The sequence below is a fragment of the Saimiri boliviensis genome, chromosome 5, assembly GCF_048565385.1.
Source record: "Saimiri boliviensis isolate mSaiBol1 chromosome 5, mSaiBol1.pri, whole genome shotgun sequence".
NCBI lineage: Eukaryota > Metazoa > Chordata > Mammalia > Primates > Cebidae > Saimiri > Saimiri boliviensis.
The window spans coordinates 108,220,342-108,242,907 of record NC_133453.1 but is presented as its reverse complement, the minus strand read 5'-3'; the positions used below and the strand labels follow the sequence as shown (position 1 = coordinate 108,242,907).

At 40.0% G+C, this 22,566-nt stretch overlaps 1 protein-coding gene across 5 annotated transcripts in view; it reads left to right on the top strand.

The window, feature by feature from the left end:
* UGGT1 (UDP-glucose glycoprotein glucosyltransferase 1) overlaps positions 1-22,566 on the top strand; it is a 113,442-nt gene that overhangs the window by 60,110 nt on the left and 30,766 nt on the right. For 4 of the 5 annotated variants that reach the window (XM_010342230.3, XM_003931603.4, XM_074399801.1 and 1 more), the window contains 8 exons: positions 4,950-5,070; positions 7,633-7,731; positions 8,512-8,535; positions 9,397-9,491; positions 11,348-11,554; positions 12,302-12,433; positions 13,060-13,190; positions 16,734-16,829. In XM_010342230.3, the coding sequence (XP_010340532.1) occupies positions 4,950-5,070; positions 7,633-7,731; positions 8,512-8,535; positions 9,397-9,491; positions 11,348-11,554; positions 12,302-12,433; positions 13,060-13,190; positions 16,734-16,829 (905 nt within the window). The remainder of the gene's footprint in view (positions 1-4,949; positions 5,071-7,632; positions 7,732-8,511; positions 8,536-9,396; positions 9,492-11,347; positions 11,555-12,301; positions 12,434-13,059; positions 13,191-16,733; positions 16,830-22,566) is intronic. The other variant, XM_010342229.3, reaches the window with a different exon arrangement.

Here is a 22,566-nt window from a genome sequence, read left to right as displayed (position 1 = left end):
ATATGAATATAATGTAGGAATGTACATTACACATTTTATTTATATAGTAGTTAGAATAGTTTGTCTTGGCCCTTTCTCTTCCTGAGTGTACACCATACTTTTTTCTTTCTGCTTGTCTTTTTTTTTTTTTTTTGGGTACAGGGTCTCACTGTGTCACTTGGGTTAGAGCACAGTGATATGATCTTAGCTCACTGTGGCCTCCAACTCTTGGACTTAAATGATCTTTCTACCTCAGCCTCCCAATTAGCTGGGACTATAGTTGCATGCCACCATACGTGACTAATTTTTGTGTCTTTTTTGTGGAGACAAGATCTTTCTGTGTTGCCCAGGCAGGTCTCAGGTCTTGAACTCCTGGGCACAAGCGATCTTTCTGCTTTGGCCTCCCACAGTGCTGGGATTACAGGCATGAGCCACCATTTCTGCATATTTAATAATTTTGTTTTTGTTAGCTAGAAATTTGAAATAATATAATGTGATACTTCTTCACTGTACCAGGATTTGTTTTTGTTGTTTTTTAATGGTTGTAACAATTATTTATTTAGTGACTGTTCTGAACCAGTTCTTTCTTTTCTTTCCCTTTTTTTGAGACAAGAGTTCGCTCTGTTGCCTAGGCTGGAGTGCAGTGGTGCAATCTTGGCTCACTGCAACCTCCACCTCCCAGGTTCAAGTTATTCTTGTGCCTCAGTCTCCTGAGTAGCTGGGATTACAGGAGCACGTCACCATGCCCACCTAATTTTTGTATTTTTAGTAGAGACAAGGTTTCACCACGTTGGCCAGGCTCTAATTTCAGAACATTGGTCTTGAACTCCTGGGCTCAAGTGATGCACTTGCCTCAGCCTCCCAAAATGCTATAATTACAGGCGTGAGCCACCACTCCTGGCCCTGAACCAGCTCTTTCACATCTGTATTCTTTTTCATGTGTGGCTTCTCAAGTTTCAGCTGTTTAACTTACTGGTTAGCTGATCAGGGAAGGAAATTTTCTTCAATGCATTGATTCAAAAAGTCTCCCAGTTTTTCTCAAGGGTCTCTGTGTTGTATTGGGGCACACTTTCCACACTCAACCAGACAGTTGGCAACTGCCTTAGTCTTCCATTTTTGCTTGCACAGAGCCCCAGGGTTAGAGGCAAGGGTTTAAGGCCTTCTAAGATTTTCCCTGGGCATTCACATACCCCTGGATGTGATGCTTATGTCTTTCAGATTCCAAGAAATTTGTCAGAGCTTTTCAAAGCCCCATATGGACACCCCCATTCCCCAGCCTTTTCTTTGCTTTTTGACCAGCTTCATGTTAGTCCATGTGTTATCTGCCTCTCAGATGTTAAACAGTTGCCTAATTGTTTTTGACAGATACCACCAGGGAAAAGGCTGTTGGCAGTGAGTGAGGTCTGGTTCAGCCCAAATAAAGAGAACCCCTGAGAATCCTCTAGTGTCCTAGTTGTTTCATTTTGGGGCCTTTGATTTTTAAGGCTTCATACAACTGGGGATATGTAAATAATAATGTGGCAAATTAATTGCCTCAAAGATCACTTTTCTTACCATAATTTTTTTTGAGACAGGGTCTCTCTGTCATCCAGGCTGGAGTGCAGGGAGTGCAATCATAACTCACTGCAGTCTTGAACTTCTGGGCTCAAGTGATCCTTCTGCCTCAGCCTCCCAAGGAGGTGTGACCATAGGTGTGTGCTACCACATGCAGCTAATTTTTGTTTGTTTTGGAGAGATGGGGTTTTGCCAGATTGCTCAGGCTGGTCTCCCAGCACTTGGGCTCAAGCAGTTTGTCCACCTCGGCCTCCAAAAGTGCTCGAATTATAGGCATGAGCCACCATGCCTGGCTAGTATTCCATTTAAAAAATCATTAGCTGGGCGTGGTGGCACATGCCTCTACTCTGAGCTAGTCAGGAGGCTGAGGCAGAAGAATCACTTGAACCTGGGAAGTGGAGGTTGCAGTGAGCCAAGGTTGTGCCATTGCACTCCAGCCTGGGACAAGAGTGAAACTCCGACTCATAAATAAATAAATAAATAAATATTGACTTCATTTCCTAGTGTTGGACAGTACTTCTATCTTTTCACTAGTTATAAACAGTGCTACAGTGAATATTCTAATATGTATGTGTCTTTGCACATTGCCTTGAAAAACACCAAGTATTAGAAAATTTGAACTAAATACACTAAAAAAAGTTGTATTATCAGCCAGTTGTGGTGACTCATGTAATACAGCACTTTGCGAGGCTGATGCTGGAGGATTACTTGAGGCCAGGAGATTGAGACCAGCCTGGCTAGCATAACAAGACCCCATCTCTACAAAAAAAAAAAAAAAAAATTAGCCAGGCATTGTGGCATGTACCTGTAGTCTGAGCTACTTCGGACGGCTAAGGCAGGAGGGTCGCTTGAGGGTTGAGGTAGTGAGCAATAATCGTGCCACTGCATTCTAGCCTGTACGACAGACCATGACTTTGTTCCTTTAAAAAGAATAAAACATATGCTATGCCGATGGTATGAAATTCAAAACACAGAGATGTAAGTGAAGAGAAACTTTTACTCATACAATACTGTCCTGTACTACTAATGATTTCTTCCTCAACTACTGTGTGTGTGTGTGTGTGTGTGTGTGCGCGCGCGTGCATGCACATGTTTGTGTATAGAAGAGCTGGTAAGGAGATACTACATTTAAAATTTTTTTTTTAATTAAAATTTTTTTGCAAATGTTTATTCTTAAATGTACAACAGCCTTCAAGACAACACTTCATTCCATCTATAGGTGGCAAAAGATGTTACGGTAGGGAATACAGATGTTTAAATACAAATGAAATCAAGGGTCACCATCTCCTCAGGCACAAGGCACAGCTTACTTGTTGCCAGATTTTTAAATTTCTTTTTAGATGGAACCTTGCTTCGTCACCCAGGCTAGAGTGCAATGGTGTGACCTCGGCTCACTGCAACCTCTGCATTCCAGATTCAGGCAATTCCTCTGCCTCAGCCTCCTGAGTATTTGGGATTACAGGCGCCTGCCACCATGCCTGGCTAATTTTTGTATTTTTAGTAGAGACAGGGTTTTGCCATGTTGGCTAGGCTGCTCTTGAACTCCTGACCTCAGGTGATCCACCTACCTTGGCCTCCCAAAGTGCTGGGATTACAGGCATGAGCCACTGTGCCGGATCCAGATTTCTTAATTTCACCTGTGGCCAGGGGGCCCTTCCCTGTGGCCTTCAATTTTAATTCCTATTTTTGTTTCTTCTGCTCCTCTTTTTGTTTCTGCTTGAAAGCCTTATCTTAATCCATCTCCTTGGCCTGTTTCTTGGGCTGTTTCAGCAGCACCTTCACAGCTGGACATGGCACCTGCTGCGCCTTCCCCAGACCCTGCCAGCTTACATTTAAAATTTCTATAGACTTTGCCAAATTTCCCTCCTTGAACTAGATAGGCTTCTAATTGGAATCAGGTAGATTTATAGTATTGACCAAAGTTTTGTACCTGGGCCAACATGTACAGTGAGCCATCTAATACCTTTGTAAGTCTTTTGATTGATGTGGTTTGGTTCATATGCTCCTTATTAAGTAGCTACAAGCAGTGTCTGATTGGAGTTACTTAGACTTGAATGTGTATATTTGATTCACATCTTTATCTTGAAAATGACTTTAGCAAAGACCTGGCGAGAGAGAGCTCTTGAGCCCAGGTGTCTGAGACCAGCCTGGGCAACATGGTGAAACCCCATCTCTACAAAAATACGAAAATTAGCCGGTTGTCATAGCACATGCCTGTAGTCCCAGCTATTTGGGAGGTTGAGGTGGGAGAATCCCTTGAGCCTTGGAGGTCGAGACTGCAGTGAGCCATGGATCTCATTATACGCTCCAGCCTGGGTGACAGAGGAAGACCCTGTCTCAGGATAAAAAAGAAAATGACTTTGAAATATGCTTGTGTGTTAAATATTTTAAGTTTGGTAAATCTGCACATTTGCATAGTTGTTGACACATGGCTCTGAGGTCACCTTCAAGAAGTATAACTTTTTCTGCAATATGAGCTATGGAAAAGGGAAGAATAAATGACAGGTGATTTCTCCTCCTCTCATTGTAATTCTGACTCTGGAGATACAGGGTTACTTGGATGGCTGAGATTGAACAAAGATGGAAGTGGTTTTATTACAAAGCATATTAACTGCTTGAGAGAAGACCTTTGGTTTTCTCCTTAAGAGGGAAGCTAACTATGAGAAGTTCTACGGATGGATTTTTGCTTATGTTAACCCTTAACTAATTTGTTGAGCTTGTGGGAAAGCACAGTGATGTGTGGAGAGACCAAATAAACATGGGTTTGCATTTTTTTCTCTTTTTTTTTCCTCTTGAGATGGAGTTTCACTCTATCCCAGTGCGGGGGTGTGATCTTGGCTCACTGCAACCTCTGCCTCCCACATTCAAGTGATTCTCCTGCATCAGCCTGCCAAATAGCTGGGATTACAAGCACCTGCCACCACGCCTGGCTACTTTTGTATTTTTAGTAGAGATACTAAAAATATGGGAATATTTTTAGTGTATTTCACCATGTTGGCCAGGCTGGTCTCTAACTCATGACCTCAAGCAATCTCCCTGCCTCAGCCTCACAAAGTGCTGGGATTATAGGTGTGAGCCACTGCTCCTGGTCTGGGTTTGCATTTCATAATCACTTTGCATTGGCTTTGTGAGTTTGAGTAAGTTATTTAACCTTTCTGTGCCTTAGCTTCTTCATCTTTACAATGAATGTCAACAACATTTGCCTTACATTGTTGGTAGATGTAGAGATGCTGTAGGCAATGTGCCCAGGCATGCTTGGCAGTGACAGGGACCAATAGCATGATAACTTCTATCTTAACTATTATTAGCACAGAGGAAGCTGTTTATAAAGTTAATTAAGTTTTTAGTTCCTAATGAATTATTTTTGTTCAAATTTGCTTTATGCTTCCCCCTCAGCCTCCTTTTTTTTCTTGCAGGGTGAACTGCCCCATGATCAAGATGTGGTAGAGTATATCATGAATCAGCCAAATGTTGTTCCACGAATCAATTCTAGGATTTTGACAGCTGAACGAGACTACTTGGATTTAACAGCGAGTAGTAAGGAGCATTTCAGGAACAACCTGATACTTTTTTTTTTACTTTTCTAGATTTTCCGAATCTTTACATTTTTTCAGATTTTAATATTGATTAACTTCTGCAGTGTTCAGAAGATAGCCCAAGATTGGGAGAAAATTTTATGTGTAAACTCTTTGCACCTTTAGTTCATAATATGCGCTTCTAAATTTATAAGAGTTTCCTTCTAAAGAAGAAAACATCTTCCTGGGCAAAACCCTGTAAACTTTGAAAAATATTTAGTGCCATTTAAATGTCAACTAAACAGACAATTGATAATGAGAAAGCACCTGGATTTTTGGCTTCCCTAGTCATAAAGCAGTTCTCTTTCTTCATCCTCATTCTAGAATCAGCCATAAAGTCCAGAAATATCTCACTGAATTTCACTATAAGAACTTAGGAAGGCCTTTAGCAGCTTCATCAAGATACAATGTATATTCTGTAAAACTCAACCTTTTAAAGTATGCAGTTTAATGTTTTTTTAAATGAGAAAATCACAAAGTTTGAGCAGTCATTACCACTGTCTAATTTTATGTCATTATCATCACCCCCCAAAATTCTGTGTACCTATTAGTAGTCACTGTCTGTTCCTCCCTTTCCCCATCCCCTGGCAACAACTAATCTACTTTTCTGTTTCTATCGATTTGCCTATTCTAGACATTTCATATAATTGGAAGCCTTTTGTGCTTGGCTTCTTTAATTTAACATGTTAAGGTTTATGCATATTGTTGATACATCAGCATTTCGTTCCTTTTTATAGTCCACTTTGTGGATAGTCCACACGTATCTGTTCCTTGGTTGGGGACATTTGGGTGCTTTCCACTGGAATACCTTATAAGAGCCAAAAAATATGTTAAGTCCAGGTGCAATTTGTTCTTTGTGCCTTTCTCGAGACTCTGAAGGCCACTTCAGCAAACACCTGGAAATGAGATGGAACTGTCATCACTAGTCCATGAAATCTCACTGGGGAAGGAAAGATGTATGTAATGAAGTCATAACCAACTATTTATTATTATAGTTGAGTATAATGAACGTAGCAATCTATGGTTAATGCAGTATCTCTAATCCACTTGAAACTGAAAGTTTCTTTTAGGGAGAGGAAAAACACACACACACACATACACACACACACACACACACACACACACACACACACACACACATAAGCATACACACTGAGGAAAAGATGTAAATATAGGCTTATATTTGAGAAAGAAACTACCCAGAAAGTGAGTTTTTTCTTCACAGCTGGGTTTTCCTTTCTTTCCTGAAGTTTCAGTAGAGCAAGGTGAGCATATTGTGACTCTTCGTCCTAAGCGTTTGTTGTTTTCATCATTTTTATTTAAACTTGAAAGGTGGTCTGTGGAATACACATGAATAAGGAGCATAATAACGGTTCTGTTTTTTAATTTTTTTTTCCCATTGAGTGTTGCTGTAATGCATTATGAAACAATGCTAGACCACAATGGCAAAGATGCCGGCTCTCAGATGAACCCAGTGCAAACATCCATTAGGAGGCACTGACATCCTTCTGACCTGGTGGTAATGGCACCATCACTCACGTTTCTTTGACTTTGGCTGTCCTGGAGCCTTTTTAGTAGGATACTAATTTTTACTGGTATGGTGTGCTCTCCCTTCCTTCACAAAATGGACCGTGTCTGACTTATTTTCTGCTGTTTTCCTGGATCGAATTCTATGGATAATAGGTGTTCGGTGTGCATTGTCAAGTGATAGCGTAGATGAATGAGCATGTGCACAGATGAATAGATGGGTGGGTAGGCAGGCAAACTGTATATGACAGCAATAAGAAGACTGACATTTGTGTAGGATGCAATAATGTTTAGGATTGGGGAGCTTGTTAGAGACAGAGGGTTTATGATACTAGGCTGAACAAGTTCTAGGCTGGAGACCATTTTTATAGTCTGCAAGAAACTAGTAAGTAGTTTAGAGCAAGAGAATGACTTGATGAAACGGGAGTTCTAGGAATAATCATCTGAGGGAAATGACTAATGAGGATTGCCCTTCGACACTAATTGAAAATGGTACATATCTGAAACAAGTGACAGAGACCTTTTATTTCTGTTAAGGGTTTAAAAAGTGGTATTTTGTTAGACTTGCAAAATAAAAACCAGTTTTGTTATATATTTTCTCTTTTTCCCCTACTTCCTCCATAGGAATGGGAAGAGCTTACTCTACTGGTTGGATTGGGGAAGGGAGAAATGAGTTAAGGGGATCTCTTTGAGATTATTCTCCAGTTAACAAGTGACAGGAATGGGAATAGGATGAATTTCAGTTATTAAACTGACACATACGTATATGATAGTTGTATGAGATATGTATGTTTTCATCAACCTTGTATCTTTGATCTGTGACTTAAGTAGGGATAGAGGCCATGTTGTGAACTTGTTCAGTAAACGTGGAACTTAATATACTTTGCTCATGCATTTTTATAAATATTATTATTATGATCAAGTCAGGTTATCAGTTGAATATTAACATTAGATTGAACTGGAACTTAATATATACCTATTTCCTTTTTTCTTCCAGATAACTTCTTTGTGGATGATTATGCTAGATTTACTACCTTGGATTCCCAAGGCAAGACTGCTGCTGTAGTCAATAGTATGAACTATCTGACAAAGAAAGGTAATCCATTTGAGGCCTATCTTGCATTCAACATTTTAAAAAAAGTATTTGCATATTCATCTTAATATGCAAATTAAGAGAAAAATTAAGGGAGACTTCATAATTTTTCTTATTTCTTATACTGCTTTGAATCTAGAAAATATTTAAAATTTAATCCTTTGTATATCTGTTTAAAATATACATTTGTTGAAGAATTCAAACATCTTTATAAATTTTGTATTACCTGTTAAGTCAAAAGGAAACTATTTCATAGTTCAAATGGAAAAACATTTATGTTGTAAAAATGGGTTAATGGATTGAAAATGACAGTACAGGGTTAATATTGTTTTGGGGTTTATAAAAGTTGGTTTTAGAAAGCCTTGTATAATATTTGAAGCTGATTTTATGTAGAAGTGTTTATTTAGGCTAAGGTTTTGTAAAATGATGCTCCTTTAGTGGCGGACAGGTTCTGTGCCCCTCTGATCAGTGCTTCAAAAAAGCACTGGCTGTCTTTCAAGGCAGCTATTTTTATCCATTTTTTAAAATTTCCACTGTGGTCTCTCCCTGAGAGAAGTTCTGCTTTTCCAGCAGTATGTAGAATAGAGGCAATTACTCCATTTGGTTCTTGAAAGAAACTTTCTCAGGGTACTAGGACAGCACCGTGACGCTGATGAGATTAAGCAACAGGAAGAACTATAGACCATGTTAGCCATTGTTTTGATTTTTGACTCTTATAATAGCCATTCATTACAGAAATGACATTTTCTTTTCTTCTACTCTTTTCTCATTACCTTTGTCCAGGAATGTCCTCCAAGGAAATCTATGGTAACTTAAAACTTCAGAATGTTCTATTTCTTAATTTTCTTCTGTGATTTCAGCAACCAGTGTAATTTAGAATTTATCAACACTTAATTGTACTGTTTCTGGAATCTGTGAGTAACAGGAGGCTATATCATGTAGATAATTTTTTTTCTTTTGAGACGGAGTCTTGCTCTGTTACCTAGGCTGGATGTACAGTAGCATGATCTCGGCTCACTGCAACCTCCGCCTTCCGGATTCAAGTGATTTGCCTGCCTCAGTCTCCCAAGTAGCTGGGAATACAGACGTCTGCCACCACACCCAGCTAATTTTTGTGTATTTTTAGTAGGGACAGGGTTTCACTATGTTGGCCAGACTAGTTTCGAACTCCTGACCTCAAGTGATCCACCTACCTCAGCCTCCAAAAGTGCTAGGATTACAGGCATGAACCACTGCACCCGGCCAATGTAGATAAATTTTGTATAAATATTTCTAAAGAATTTTCAGAAAATTACAAATGAATATGATTAAAAATGACAGTATGCCCTTCTTCTCTTTGTTCCTGCCAGAAAAAAATCAATTAAAAAAAATGGCAGTATGTTGCCCACATGTTCAAAGGCTGTTTTTTACTTTACATGCTGACAGATGCTCAGACCACAGTAGAATTCATTAGTGCATGTTCCTAGTCTGTAACTAAACTCTGTGGAAGATTCCCCTGCTTTCCTTGTAGTAAATTGTACTGCCTTTCCTTCTGTCTTTATTAAGCTTGTCATTTTCTTCTTTTTGCATGGTTTTCACAAATTATTTGGTCAATTTCATTTTCAGATGTTGAAACACAGAATATGCTTTTCTCTTCCAACTCAATTAGTCGTTTTTGTTTTTCTACAGATGATTCTTTTATTAGGCCAGTAACTTTTTGGATTGTTGGGGATTTTGATAGTCCTTCTGGACGGCAGTTATTGTATGATGCCATCAGGCACCAGGCAAGTATCTATGACTTCATTTTATATTTTTGTTTGTGGCTTTAGTTGTCCTCATGGACATAGCTGTGCAGCTCAGATTGTTCAGTGGGAGTTGGGAGTCCTGCTTTCTTAATGCTCGAGGGAATGGAGCATCGTATCTCTAGAGATCTGCCAGCTCACAAGAAAAGAGATCTAAGACTGCAGTATCCAGGCTTTGTTGAAAGGAATAGATTCTTATAGAGACAAAAATAAATAGTGAGCTCCTCATCATAGACAAGTTTTATCGCATGACTGTTCATGTTCTTACAGCAGAGTTGCTCCAGTGATTGTGTTGTGTACTATATTGAGGAGATGGGGTCCTTCCCATGACAGAGGTCTGGACATGGGGGCAGTGGCACATGGGAATGGTAGTGTGTGTGTTTAGTAGAGGTAGATCCAGATGCCCTGAGAGAGAACACACATAGATGCTCTGAAAAGATATGCTGCTGTGAATAGCTGGGCTTGAGTAAGTGGCAGTGGCAGGTGGTTGAGAAGCAGCTGATTCTTCTGGAGAGGATCATTGTTAGAGGATAAGATGTCAAAATTATTTTTCCTGAGCTGTTTCAGTTTGCATCTTCATCCATACCTCGCAGCCCTCCTCATCGTCCTCCCACCCTGTACCTGGGAAGGCTTACTGAAATAAGGAAATATCCAGGTGGTTTCAATTATACTTATGTGCTGAGTGACCTTCTGTTGCTTATGTTATTGGTACAAGCCCTTTTTTGGCTTTGTCTGTCCTGGTGTTGTTCAAGGAGGGGACCAAATGCTGTGGTCAATTCGAAGTTAGATCAGGACAGTTCTAGCTAAGGGTGATAGTTATATGTGAAAGGCACTCTAACACAAATGCATACATCTTCAAGTGGTACTAGGGTAGGAGAATGGGAAGGGAGAGTTGCATTTTTTAATAATTGTTTTAATTGAAGTAAAATGTAGGTTCACAGGAAGTGCTCAAATCATAGGATACACAATGTCACAAAGAGAACACACTCTTGTGACCACCACTCAGGTCAAAAAATAAAGAATTCTTAAGTTCCTAAAAGCCCTCCCACACTTGTGCCCAGACACTTCCCCTCTTGCCTCTTCTCACATTAGATAATAGGTTTGCCTATCTTTTAGTTTATTAAAATGAAATCATATGCAGTTTCATTTGTGTTTGGTTTCTTTGCTCAATCTTTTGTGAGATTTATTCATGATGTTACAAGTAGGAGTATATAGTCCTTTTTCATCCTGTAATATTATATCATATGGCTGTACCACAAAGTTTTATTTATGCTGTTTGAAGGACAGTTGGGTTTTTAGTTTGGTGTTGTTATAAGACTGTTGCAGTGAATATTCTTATATGTCTTTTGGTACACACAAATATAAATTTCTGTTGCTTATGTTATTGGTACAAGCCATTTTTTGGCTTTGTGTGTCCTGGGTATATTCTTCCACTTGGATTCTTGTCTTTTCACCCAGGGAGAGATTGAGTTGTTTTCGGAATGTGGAAAGGCCATGGATTTGAGCAGAGCACTGAAAAATGGTTAGAACTTAAGGAGGTAAAGATGTAATGTAGTTGGGGTTGGTATGCCAATGTGAGGCATACCACATTTTATATTCTTCAAACACACAGTGGTAGTAAGAAATGAAATTGGAAAGGTGGGCTGGAGGCCACTTCATGTAAGGTTTTTGAATGCTTGATGATGGCATTTTAATTTTATTCTGAATGCAGAGGAGAACTACTTGAGACTTTTAAGAGAGATTCTATTTGCTAATTACTGAACATGACTGATGTTAATGCTGCTTTTTAAGTTCAAAAATATCTACCATATGACTCTCATTTCCCATTTTGTGAACAGAAATCCAGTAACAATGTTAGAATAAGCATGATAAATAATCCTGCCAAAGAGATAAGCTATGAGAACACTCAGATTTCCAGAGCAATCTGGGCAGCTCTCCAAACTCAGACCTCCAACGCTGCTAAGAACTTCATCACCAAAATGGCCAAGGAGGGGGCTGCAGAGGCCCTGGCCGCAGGAGCTGACATTGCGGAGTTCTCTGTTGGGGTAAGGCTCCGAGCCGCTCATAAGGCTGCATTCTTTCTGCAGAAGCTCACTCCCTGTGGCTTACATGTCTGGATCATGATCATGATTTGTCATTTTAGTCCTGAGTCTCGGAATTTTTTTTTAATTTGGAAGAATCTTTCCAAGAAATAATTCTGTCACATTCCCTTTATTTTAATCTTCCCTAGCTTTCTTGTGGTGCGTGATTTGAGTTTTGTGTTAAGTATGGGGCCATTTTGTTATGTACAGTTTTTAAAAGAGACAATATGACTTATTTATAGAGCAAAAAAATGGAGATTTGAGCCACTTATGGGTTCAAGGCTTATAGATTCTTGATGTGTTTCCAGAGTAAGCCTGTGTTTGTTCATTTGTATTATCTGTTACTTATTTTTTTGACACAGTTTTGTAGTTTTAAAATTTTTTACCAAATGTTGAGTATACATTATTTGAAACTTCAGTTAGGAAAAGAAGCTGTCACTGGAAATTAAAAAGATTTTAAAATGCACAATAAAGGAATGAAGAATAGTCTGCCAGTCGAACAAATCACAGGAAAAGATAAGGAAATAGCAGTTACTCTAAGTAGTAGGGAGATGGTGGGGAGGCTAAAGAATTGACACAGTTTAATGTTAATTATGAAAATTAGTTATTACTTTCCAGGAAAAGAGAATTTTATGGTTTATTCACTGTTTTTTCGTTTATATGGTTTGCATAATAATGACTATTTTTCCTTAATAATGATTACTTTCCTAGGGAATGGATTTCAGTCTTTTTAAAGAGGTCTTTGAGTCTTCCAAAATGGATTTCATTTTGTCTCATGCCGTGTACTGCAGGGATGTTCTGAAGCTGAAGAAGGGACAGAGGGCAGTGATCAGCAATGGAAGGGTGAGGATTTGTCAAGCTTGACTTCACATTAGCTCTGTGAACAGTCTTTGCAGAATTCTTCTCTGAAGCTAGTAAACTCTTCAAACAGAGCCACTCTTTTTTCAAAGGTGATTGGGCTTATGAAGTGCCAATGATGTTTCTGCCTCCTATTTCCAAGGGGCTGGGCTTTTTGACATAGGCAAATATCCCTGGGTGGAGCCTTCCTGCCGTCAATTTGTGTCCTGCCATTGTGTGAGGCAGTGAGAGAGTGTGGTGGCTCTCAGACAGTAAATCAGTATGGCCTTTGACACAAAAAGTGACCTTTGTTGTTTTTATTCAGGGAGAATTAATGAAAACTACATTGCAATTTTATTTTACTTTGGAGTTTGCTTACTGTAAAATACTGTGATGTACACAGGTTTACACTGTGTCCTTGAGGAATCGATGAGTAAACGGGTAGCTATAAATATTTGTTTTGGGCTTCACTTTGTATTGTTTCACTGATTTTATCTAGACACGTACCTGTCTCAGCTTTTTAAGGTGACCTGGTATATGAGATAGCCTGAGGACACCAGAGCGTTTCTTACCAGCTTGCTGAGTGCAGGCAGCCTTCCAGCTCTGAGCGCCTGCTTTTCTCTCTTTCACAGATCATTGGGCCACTGAAGGATAGTGAGCTCTTTAATCAAGATGATTTCCACCTCCTCGAAAATATCATCTTAAAAACCTCAGGACAGAAAATAAAATCTCACATTCAACAGCTTCGGGTAGAAGAAGATGTGTAAGTTTTGCCATAGGAGGAATTACAGGAGTTATATAATTGGACTTTCTTCATTGGTCAGTTAGGATTCTGTATTGTCACTCACTACATATCCCGCGGTGTTTTATTTCCAGTTTTAAAATCTAATAATTCTCTGCAATTCAAATGTACGCTTCTGTTGAAACAAGAGAATTTATTTTGTAGTCTACTATTTAAAGAACTGAATTAGTTCTCTCTTTTCATTTTTATAACTTTTGGTTGTAAAAAGTTTGAAATATATGCAGAAGTAAAGAGGCTAGTTTATTTATTACCTGGAATACTTAGGTGAAATGATACTTTCCCTCACTACCTATTTGGTTACCCTTCAGTTTTATTTTGTTCAGGCAAAGAAAGGCGGTTTAAATCTTTCTTTTATTTACCAGTGAGACTACTGAGTTGTTTCCCTTGTGTCTTCAAAGGTGATGATGGATTGGTTGTTGTTTTTTTCATTTTAAGTATTTCAGTGTTATTATAAGCTGATGTATTTTAGTGTGTTATTTCTCTTAATGGAAGAAAATAAATTGTTTGGATGGAACCTGTAGTCCATGTTTCTAACTATATACCTAGTTTCTGCATTAAATATCAGATGACTGTGTAGTTGGAGGATATATTTCTATGTTTAATTTTCTAGGGAACCACAATACCTTTTCCCACAGTGGTTGTACCATTTTATGTTCTCATTGACAGTGCCCAAGGATTTCAGTTTCTCCACATCCTCACATTTGTAATTTTCTGGATTTTTGTTTGTTTTTTATAATAGCCATCCTCGTGGGTATGAAGTACTGTCTCTTTGTGGTTTGATTTGCATTTCCCTAATGATTGGTAATGTTGAGCATCATGTCATGTGCAGATTGGCTACATATGTATCTCTGGGAAAATGTCTATTCAAGTCCTTTGTGTTCCCCTGACCCAAGACGGAGTCTCGCTCTGTCACCCGGGCTGGAGTGCAGTGGTGCCACGTTGGCTCACTGCAACTTCCACCTCCCGGGTTCAAGTGATTTTCCTGCCTCAGCCTCCTGAGTAGCTAGGATTACAGGCATGCACCACCATGCCCAGCTAATTTTTTTTGTGTGTTTTTAGTAGAGACGGGGTTGGCCAGGCTGGTCTTGAACTCCTCACCTTGTGATCTACCTGCCTCAGCTTCCCAAAGTGCTGAGATTCCAAGTGTGAGCCACCATGCCGAGCTCCTTTACTCATTTTTTTTTTTTTTTTTTTTTTTTTTGAGACGGAGTTTCGCTCTTGTTACCCAGGCTGGAGTGCAATGGCACGATCTCGGCTCACCGCAACCTCCGCCTCCTGGGCTCAGGCAATTCTCCTGCCTCAGCCTCCTGAGTAGCTGGGATTACAGGCACGCGCCACCACGCCCAGCTAGTTTTTTGTATTTTTAGTAGAGACGGGGTTTCACCATGTTGACCAGGATGGTCTCGATCTCTCGACCTCGTGATCCACCCGCCTCGGCCTCCCAGAGTGCTGGGATTACAGGCTTGAGCCACCGCGCCCGGCCCCTTTACTCATTTTTAACTGGGTTGTTTTTATTGCTGTAGAGATGTGGCAGTTCTTTATACATTTTAGATATCACTTTCTTACCAGATACGTGATTTGCAAACATTTTCTCCCATTCTGTGGAGATGTGTTCTTTGATGCGTAGTTGGAGGATATAAAATTTAAAAGTTCTGGGGAAGTTGCAGTGAGCCGAGATTGCACCACTGCGCTCCAGCCTGGGTGACAGAGTGAGACTCCATCTCATAAAAAGTAACAAAATAAATATATATATAAAAAAAAGTTCTGCTGGGTTTTTTTCTTACATCATCATGCTTCAGAATTCAAGGGCATGTTTTAGAGAAATGTTGACTTGGAAAGTCGTTAATGTCAGCTGTTGCCATGTCTTGTTCAATGATGTGGGAAGAAATCTTTTCTCATTTTGGCCAATATTGGGGCTACAAATAAGGAGCGTCTCTCTTACCTCCATGGCTCCTTTGTCCCGGCCTATGAAACACTTCTGATATAGGCCAGGAGGTACTCATGACTCGAAGCAGCCATGCCACAGGCATATGCTGCCCCACCTTGGAGTGGTCCCCTTTCCTGTGACAGCCACAGCTATCATTCATGGCCCAGCCTGCATCCAAAGGCTGCCCTGAAGCTTGGCTCTGGATGCTTTGATCGTGGTACTTCATCAGCCTTCAGGGAGTTTCTTGTTGGCCTGCTCACCCCAGTCCATGTAACCAAACACCCCTTGACGTGTTTTTTGACCATGTTGACACATTAGGAAGAGAATGGCCTACATTATATATATTTTGCATTTATATTGAGAAGTTGAACCAAAATAGTTAATTTGATATATTTGCTTCATTCAAAGAAAATGTGTAGGCTTAATTATAGTTCAGATACTTTCACAAATACTCTTTTTAAATTTCTACTCAGGATTTAGTCTTTGGTTCAGCAAATCGGAACATGTTTTTCAGGTTTAGTTTTTTCTGTTAGAAGTCAATTTTAGAAGAGGCATGGGCAATAAAATTCTTTTTAAAGTTGTTTACTGCAGTGTTCATTATAATAGTGAAATTAGAAACAACATAGATGTTCAGTAGTTGATTGGTTTAATATTTAGATTATTTTGTGTCCATAAATATAATATTATGCAGTCATAAAAAAAAGCATTGAAATAGGCTAGGCACGGTGGCTCATGCCTGTTATCCCAGCACTTTGGGAGTTAGATTGCTTGAGCCCAGGAGGTCAAGACCAGCCTGGGAAACATGGCAAAACCCTGTCTGTACTAAAAATACAAAAAGTTAGCTGGGCCTGGTGTTACGTACCTGTAGTCCCAGCTACTTGGGAGGCTGAGGTGGGGGAGTCAGCTGAGCGTGGAAGGTCAAGGATGCTGAGATCAAGCCACCGGACTACAGCCTGGACAACTGGAGTGAGACCCTGTCTAAAACAAACAAACAAAAATACTGAAATACTGCTGTATTTATTAACCAACCAAAGGATTTTTATGATATATTGTTAAGTAAAAATGCAGGCTGTCAGTATAATCCCACTTTTGTTTATAGATATTTAAAAATACAGAATTATTAGCCAAAAGATCAGAGCTTATTTCTTGATGATGTAATGTGTAATTTCAATTTTCTTCTTTACATTTATTTTTCAGTATGCTTTGCCAGTAATTATTACTCTAGTAGTCATAAAAAGTAATCGTTATTTTTAAAATGTTTTAAAAGGACAATGGAGAATATACACAATACAGCCTGTAATAGATAGGCTGGGACCTCAGCTGGTGCATTGCAGAGTTGTGCAGTTTTACAAGAGTCATGCAGAGTGGGTACTGTTTCCATTTCACATGTGGGAAAATGAGTCACTTCTTCAAGTTTATAACATTAATCAGTCTTTCTCATGCCTATTAATACAGACTTTAGACCTTGTTCAAACCATCTTGTTAGCATTCAGTATTTGGGCTGATGATATGTTTGGCAATAATTGGAAAACTTTCTGTTAAAAAGATGCTAAGATTTCTCTAACCCCTTCTTTCAGGGCAAGTGACTTGGTAATGAAGGTGGATGCTCTCCTGTCAGCACAACCAAAAGGAGATGCAAGAATCGAGTACCAGTTTTTTGAAGACAGACACAGGTATAGAAATAATGTTGAATTTGTGTGTGTTCTTGAATATTAAACTCTTAAGTTTGTCTTTACCTCAGCTCCTTCATTTTACTATATAAGATTTATATGTAAGTTCTTATAGGAATCGAACATTTGTTTGGTGTGTAGTTTTCACATAAATATTTGTATTCATATATAAAATTCATAATCAAATCTGAGTTGCTGACTGAAATTTATTTCTAAATTAATTTGAAATAACTCTTAGTGCACCCTTGTAGTAGAAAACAGACTGCATTTAATTAAACAGAGCAGTTGTACTTAAATTCAGGAATGAACAAAGACAGGTCATTGTAATCCCAGCACTTTGGGAGGACAGCATGAGAGGATTGCTTGAATCCAGAAGCTCGAGACCAACAAACAAAGGGAGACCCTGTCTCTACAAAAAAATTTTCAGGCCAGGTGGGGTGGCTCATGCCTGTAATCCCAGCACTTTGGGAGGCCAGGGCAGGTGGATCACAAGGTCAGGAGTTCAAGACCAGCCTGGCCAAGATGTTGTAATCCCATCTCTCCTAAAAATACAAAAATGAGCTGGGCGTGATGGCACGTGCCTGTAATCCCAGCTACTCAGAAGGCTGAGGCAGGAGAATCACTTGAACCTGGGAGGTGTAAGTTGCAATGAGCCAAGATCGTGCCATTGCACTCCAGCCTGGGTGACAGAGTGAGACTGTCTCAAAAAAAAAAAAAAATTCAAATTAAAAAATTTTTAAATTAAAATTTTCAAACATTAATTGGGTGTGTTGGCATGTGCATGTTGTCCCAGCTACTCTGGAGGTAGAGGCTACAATGAGCCATGATCGCATCACTGCACTTGCAGCCTGGGCAACAGAGTAAGACCCTGTTTCACAAAAAAATAAACAGATTGTCTGGGCGTGGTGGCTCACGCCTGTAATCTCAGTACTTTGGGAGGCTGAGGTGGGCAGATCACCTGAGGTCAGGAGTTTGAGACCTACTTGACCAACATGGTGAAACCCCATCTTGTACAAAAATACAAAAATTAGCCAGGCGTGGTGGCAGCTGCCTGTAATCCCAGCTACTCAGGAGACTGAGACAGGAGAATTGCTTGAACCTGGGAGGTGGAGGTTGCAGTGAGCAGAGATTATGTTGTTGTTCTCTAGCCTGGGAGACAGAGCAAGACTGTCTCAAAAAATAATAATAATAAATAAATAAACAGATTATTAAAGTACTTGTCTCATTCACCTTTTATTGAAAACCTTTTTTTTTTTAAAGACAGGGTTTTACTGTCACTTGGGCTAGAGTGCATTTGCATGATCTCAGCTCACTGCCTCTGCTGCTTCCTGGGCTCAAGTGATCTTCCTACCTCAGCCTCCTGTGTAGAAGGGACCACAGGCACTTACCACCATGCCTGGCTGATTTTTGTATTTTTTGTAGAGATGGGATCTCACCATGTTGCCCAGGTGAATTTCAAAATCCTAAGCCCAAGTGATTCACCTGCCTCAGGGTGAGGGATTATAGGTGTGAACCATGGTGCTTGGCCAAAAACTTTGATTTTAAGTAAGTTTAGCATAATGAGGGAGTTTGCCTTCTTGTTCTTCACTTTTTTGTTTTGAAAACTTTATAACCTAGAAATAGCTGAAAGACTAGTATAATGAGCACCCGAATATCCTTCACTTAGATTCGCCAGTTGTTGGTATGTCACATTTGCTTTATATTTGTCATGTGCATGTGGGCATGGTGTGTGTATGTGTGTGTGTGTGTGTGTGTGTGTGTGTGTGTGTCTGTGTCTGTGTAGTACTTTATAATAACTACTTGAGTAGTTTATTTATGTTTGTATATACATGGTCATATTTTTTCCTGCACCATTTGGAAATACATTGCAGACATCCTGACATAATGTGTCTGACATTTTCAGCATGTGTCTCCTGAGTGCTAGGACTTCTCTGCAGTATTGTTAGCTGACCTCAGAAATGTAATCTTGATACAGTAATATTAAAACACAATTCCTTTTCGCATGTCTCTAGTATCTTTGTAATGCCTTTTTACAACCGTTTTTTGTATTTGTTTTGGTCCAGATTACATATTACAGAGTTGTGTCTCTTTCGTCTCTTTTCATCTGGAAGAGTTCTCTGCCTTTTTTTCTTTTTTTTTTTTTTTTGGTCTAGTCTTTTGTCTTTTATGATGACATTTTTTAAGAGTCCAGGCCAGTTGTCTTATGGAATGTCTCACGGTCTGAGTTGCTTCTTGTTGATTAGATTTAGTTGTTTCTAGGAGAGAGCCATGTACAGTAATGTATACAGCCTTTGCCTTATATGGCAAGAGTGTGTGTGTGTGTGTGTGTGTGTGTGTGTGTGTGTATATAGAGAGAGCCATGTACAGTAATGTATACAGCCTTTGCCTTATATGGCAAGAGTGTGTGTGTGTGTGTGTGTGTGTGTGTCCAGTCTGGCATGGATTGGACTTTGGTTTAGTGGGCCTGTTTTTTCTTATGACCAATCTTTGTGGGGATCAGGTTTCATGATCAGATTGATTGATGATTGTGGTGTAGGTCCTCTCTGTTTGCACTGGCTGTGTCTCCTAATTTTTCATGTCAGCAGTGGGTGAAGATTCTTATGGCTCCTGCATAATCCTTGTTGAATTTGGCCATTGGCCCCCAGAGCGCACCCATTTTCTCAACACACTGTGAACGTTCAGGAAGTAACTCATTATCTAGTCACTAGCAGGAGGAAACCTTTCCTAATCAACCTGCCATCTTGTTTGCCCTTCTTGGCCAAGGTAGGGACCTTGGCAAAGGTCCTAAGCAAAGACCTCCCTTCCCTTTTTAGAAGTCTTTTTTTCCATGGGTCTCCATGTTTTGTGTAATTAAAATACCTTAATTGTAAATTCTATTATGAGACAAATTATAATTATTAGAGAAATTTCTCTTACTGGAGTTGTGTCAGTTAAACGAGTATTTGTTACATTTAAATCAGAAATTTCTCATTTATGCTAGAAATAGAAAGGTCTGAACCATCCGTTATATGTGCTCTTGCCCTCAAAGTGTGGTCCGTGGACCAGCAGCAAGACATTGCCTCAGAGCTTGTTGGAAATGCAGGCTTTGGACACACACCAGTCCTGAGGAATCAGCATCTGCATTTTAACAAGTTGCTCCCAGGGGAGTCCCATGTGCGTTAATGCTAGTAAACGTAGTATTCTTTGACATTTACTCTATGCACCCTACGCAAATGTGTATAATCTCCAAATTTTGTTCCTGTCTCTGTCACTTTTTAGTTTTATTTTGGTCTTTTCTCTGACCAGTATAGTGAATATACTTAAAGGTGATGTTTTTAGCTCATACTGTTCCCATTTCCACACGAATACTCCTCTTTCCTTGTTTTTTTTCTAGTTCCTTTTTCTCTTTTCTAGAGATGTGGGATGAATAAAGGACCTCACATTGTCAGTTTCTGGGTGTGCCTGTTGCTGATCACCTAGAACACGGCTGGCTCAGAACATGAACATGTGTGAAACTTATGCCAAACCTGATGTGGGCAGACATGATCAGATTACACTCTTGTGTAGAGTCCTGTTTGAAATGCTCTCTCTGGTTCCCTTGGGAGCGTTTGTAGAATGCTATTTTCTAATGAGTTTTTTCTTCTAGAATTTTAGAATAGCAGAGGTACAAATTATATTAGGTCAGTGGCTCTCAAAATTTGGCTTTTACTTAGAGAGCTTGTTAAAATGCAGATTGTTGGACCCATCCCCAGAGTTTCTGATTCGGTAAGTCTGGGTTGGATCCTGACTTGCTTCTCACAAATGCCCAGGGGAAGCTGATGCCACTGCTCTGGAGCCACACTTTGAGGACAATTGTATTGGAGTAACAGAAGTTTTGTTGTATGAGAAGAATCATCATTGGCAAGGGATTTAATATGAAATTGTTGATAATACCAGAGATTGAAAGCACCTACCTCAACACAGTCACAAAGGTGTTCTGATGGTTACTTCCAAAACAGTTAAAATGTAAAATAACCTTCATGAGCATGTAAATTGTTTCCAGTTTTCTTTAGTTATGCTGTTTTGTGGTATTCTTTTGTATTCATCCCACTTAGGTAAATGTTGCTTGGTTAAAAAAAAAGTAGTGGGGGCCTGGTGCGGTGGCTCACGCCTGTAATCCCAGCACTTTGGGAGGCCGAGGCGGGTGGATCACGAGGTCAAGAGATCGAGACCATCCTGGTCAACATGGTGAAACCCCGTCTCTACTAAAAATACAAAAAAATTAGCTGGGCATGGTGGCGCGTGCCTGTAGTCCCAGCTACTCAGGAGGCTGAGGCAGGAGAATTGCCTGAACCCGGGAGGCGGAGGTTGCGGTGAGCCGAGATCGTGCCATGGCACTCCAGCCTGGGTAACAAGAGCGAAACTCCGTCTCAAAAAAAAAAAAAAAATATAGTAACCACATTATAGTATTGTTCAGTGCAAACAAAGTAATGGTTTAAACAGTTAATGGTTTTTGGAAATTGGGTATAGTTTTAAATTTACTTTAAAGTTGAGTCCTTTTAAAAGTACATCAGAGGTCCCTGCTCCTTTTAAGACACCTAAGTCGGTATGACTTCACAGGGAGTACATGCAACAGGAAGTTACCATTTAGTTAATAGACAGGGAAGCTGGGCATGATGGTTCACGCCTGTAATCACAGCATGTTGGGAAGCCAAGGCAGGTGGATCACTTGAGGCCAAGAGTTTAAGACCAGCCTGGCCAACATGGCAAAACACCATCTCTGATAATAATATACAAATTAGCTGGGCATGGTGGCATGCACTTGTAGTCCCAGCTACTTTGGTGGCTGGGGCAGGAGGATTGCTTGAGCCAGGAGGTGAAGGTTGCAGTAAGGTGAGATCACGCCACTGGACTCCCAGTCTGGGTGAATGGATGAGACTTGTCTTTAAAAAAGACAAGGGCCAGGTGCTGTGGCTTATGCCAGCGCTTTGGGAAGCCAGAGCAGGAGGATCACTTAAGGCCAGGAGTTTGAGACTAGCCTGGTCAGTATAGTGAGACCCCCATCTCTACAAAAAAATAAATTAGCCTGGTATGGTGGCATGTGTCTGTAGTCCTAGCTACTTAGGAGGCTAAGTTGAGAAGATCATTTGAACCCAGAAGTTAGAGGCTTCAGTGAACCATGATCATGCCACTGCAGTCCCGCCTGGACAGGAGTGAGACCACGTCTCTAAAAAAGTAAATAAGAAAAAGAACAGGCAAAATCTCTATAACTTAATACTGATGAAGGATGTGGTGAAATTTATTTTTTGGCCCTGTAAATTTGTTTAGTTCAGGCATCCTCAAACTTTTTACACAAGGGACCAGTTCACTGTCCCTCAGACCGCTGGAGGGCCGCCACATACTGTGCTCCTCTCACTGACCACCAATGAAAGAGGTGCCCCTTCCTGAAGTGCGGCGGGTGGATAAATGGCCTCAGGAGGCCACATGCGGCCCGCGGGCAGTAGTTTGGGGACGCCTGGTTTAGTTCTTCAGGAAATGTGATTGACAATACTTATTAGCCACAAAAGTATTTGTATCTTTTGACTCCATAATTTCATGTCTGATATTTTCTTGACTCTAAAGAAATTTCCAAATGTGGAGAAAGTTGGATATACAAATTGTTTACAGGTTGAAAGCCATCTGTATGTCCAGCAGTAAAGAATAGCTGGAGTAAACTCTGACAGATTCATTTGGTAAATGGCATATTATTTCTTATTCAGGATGCTTCTTGTGTAACAACATG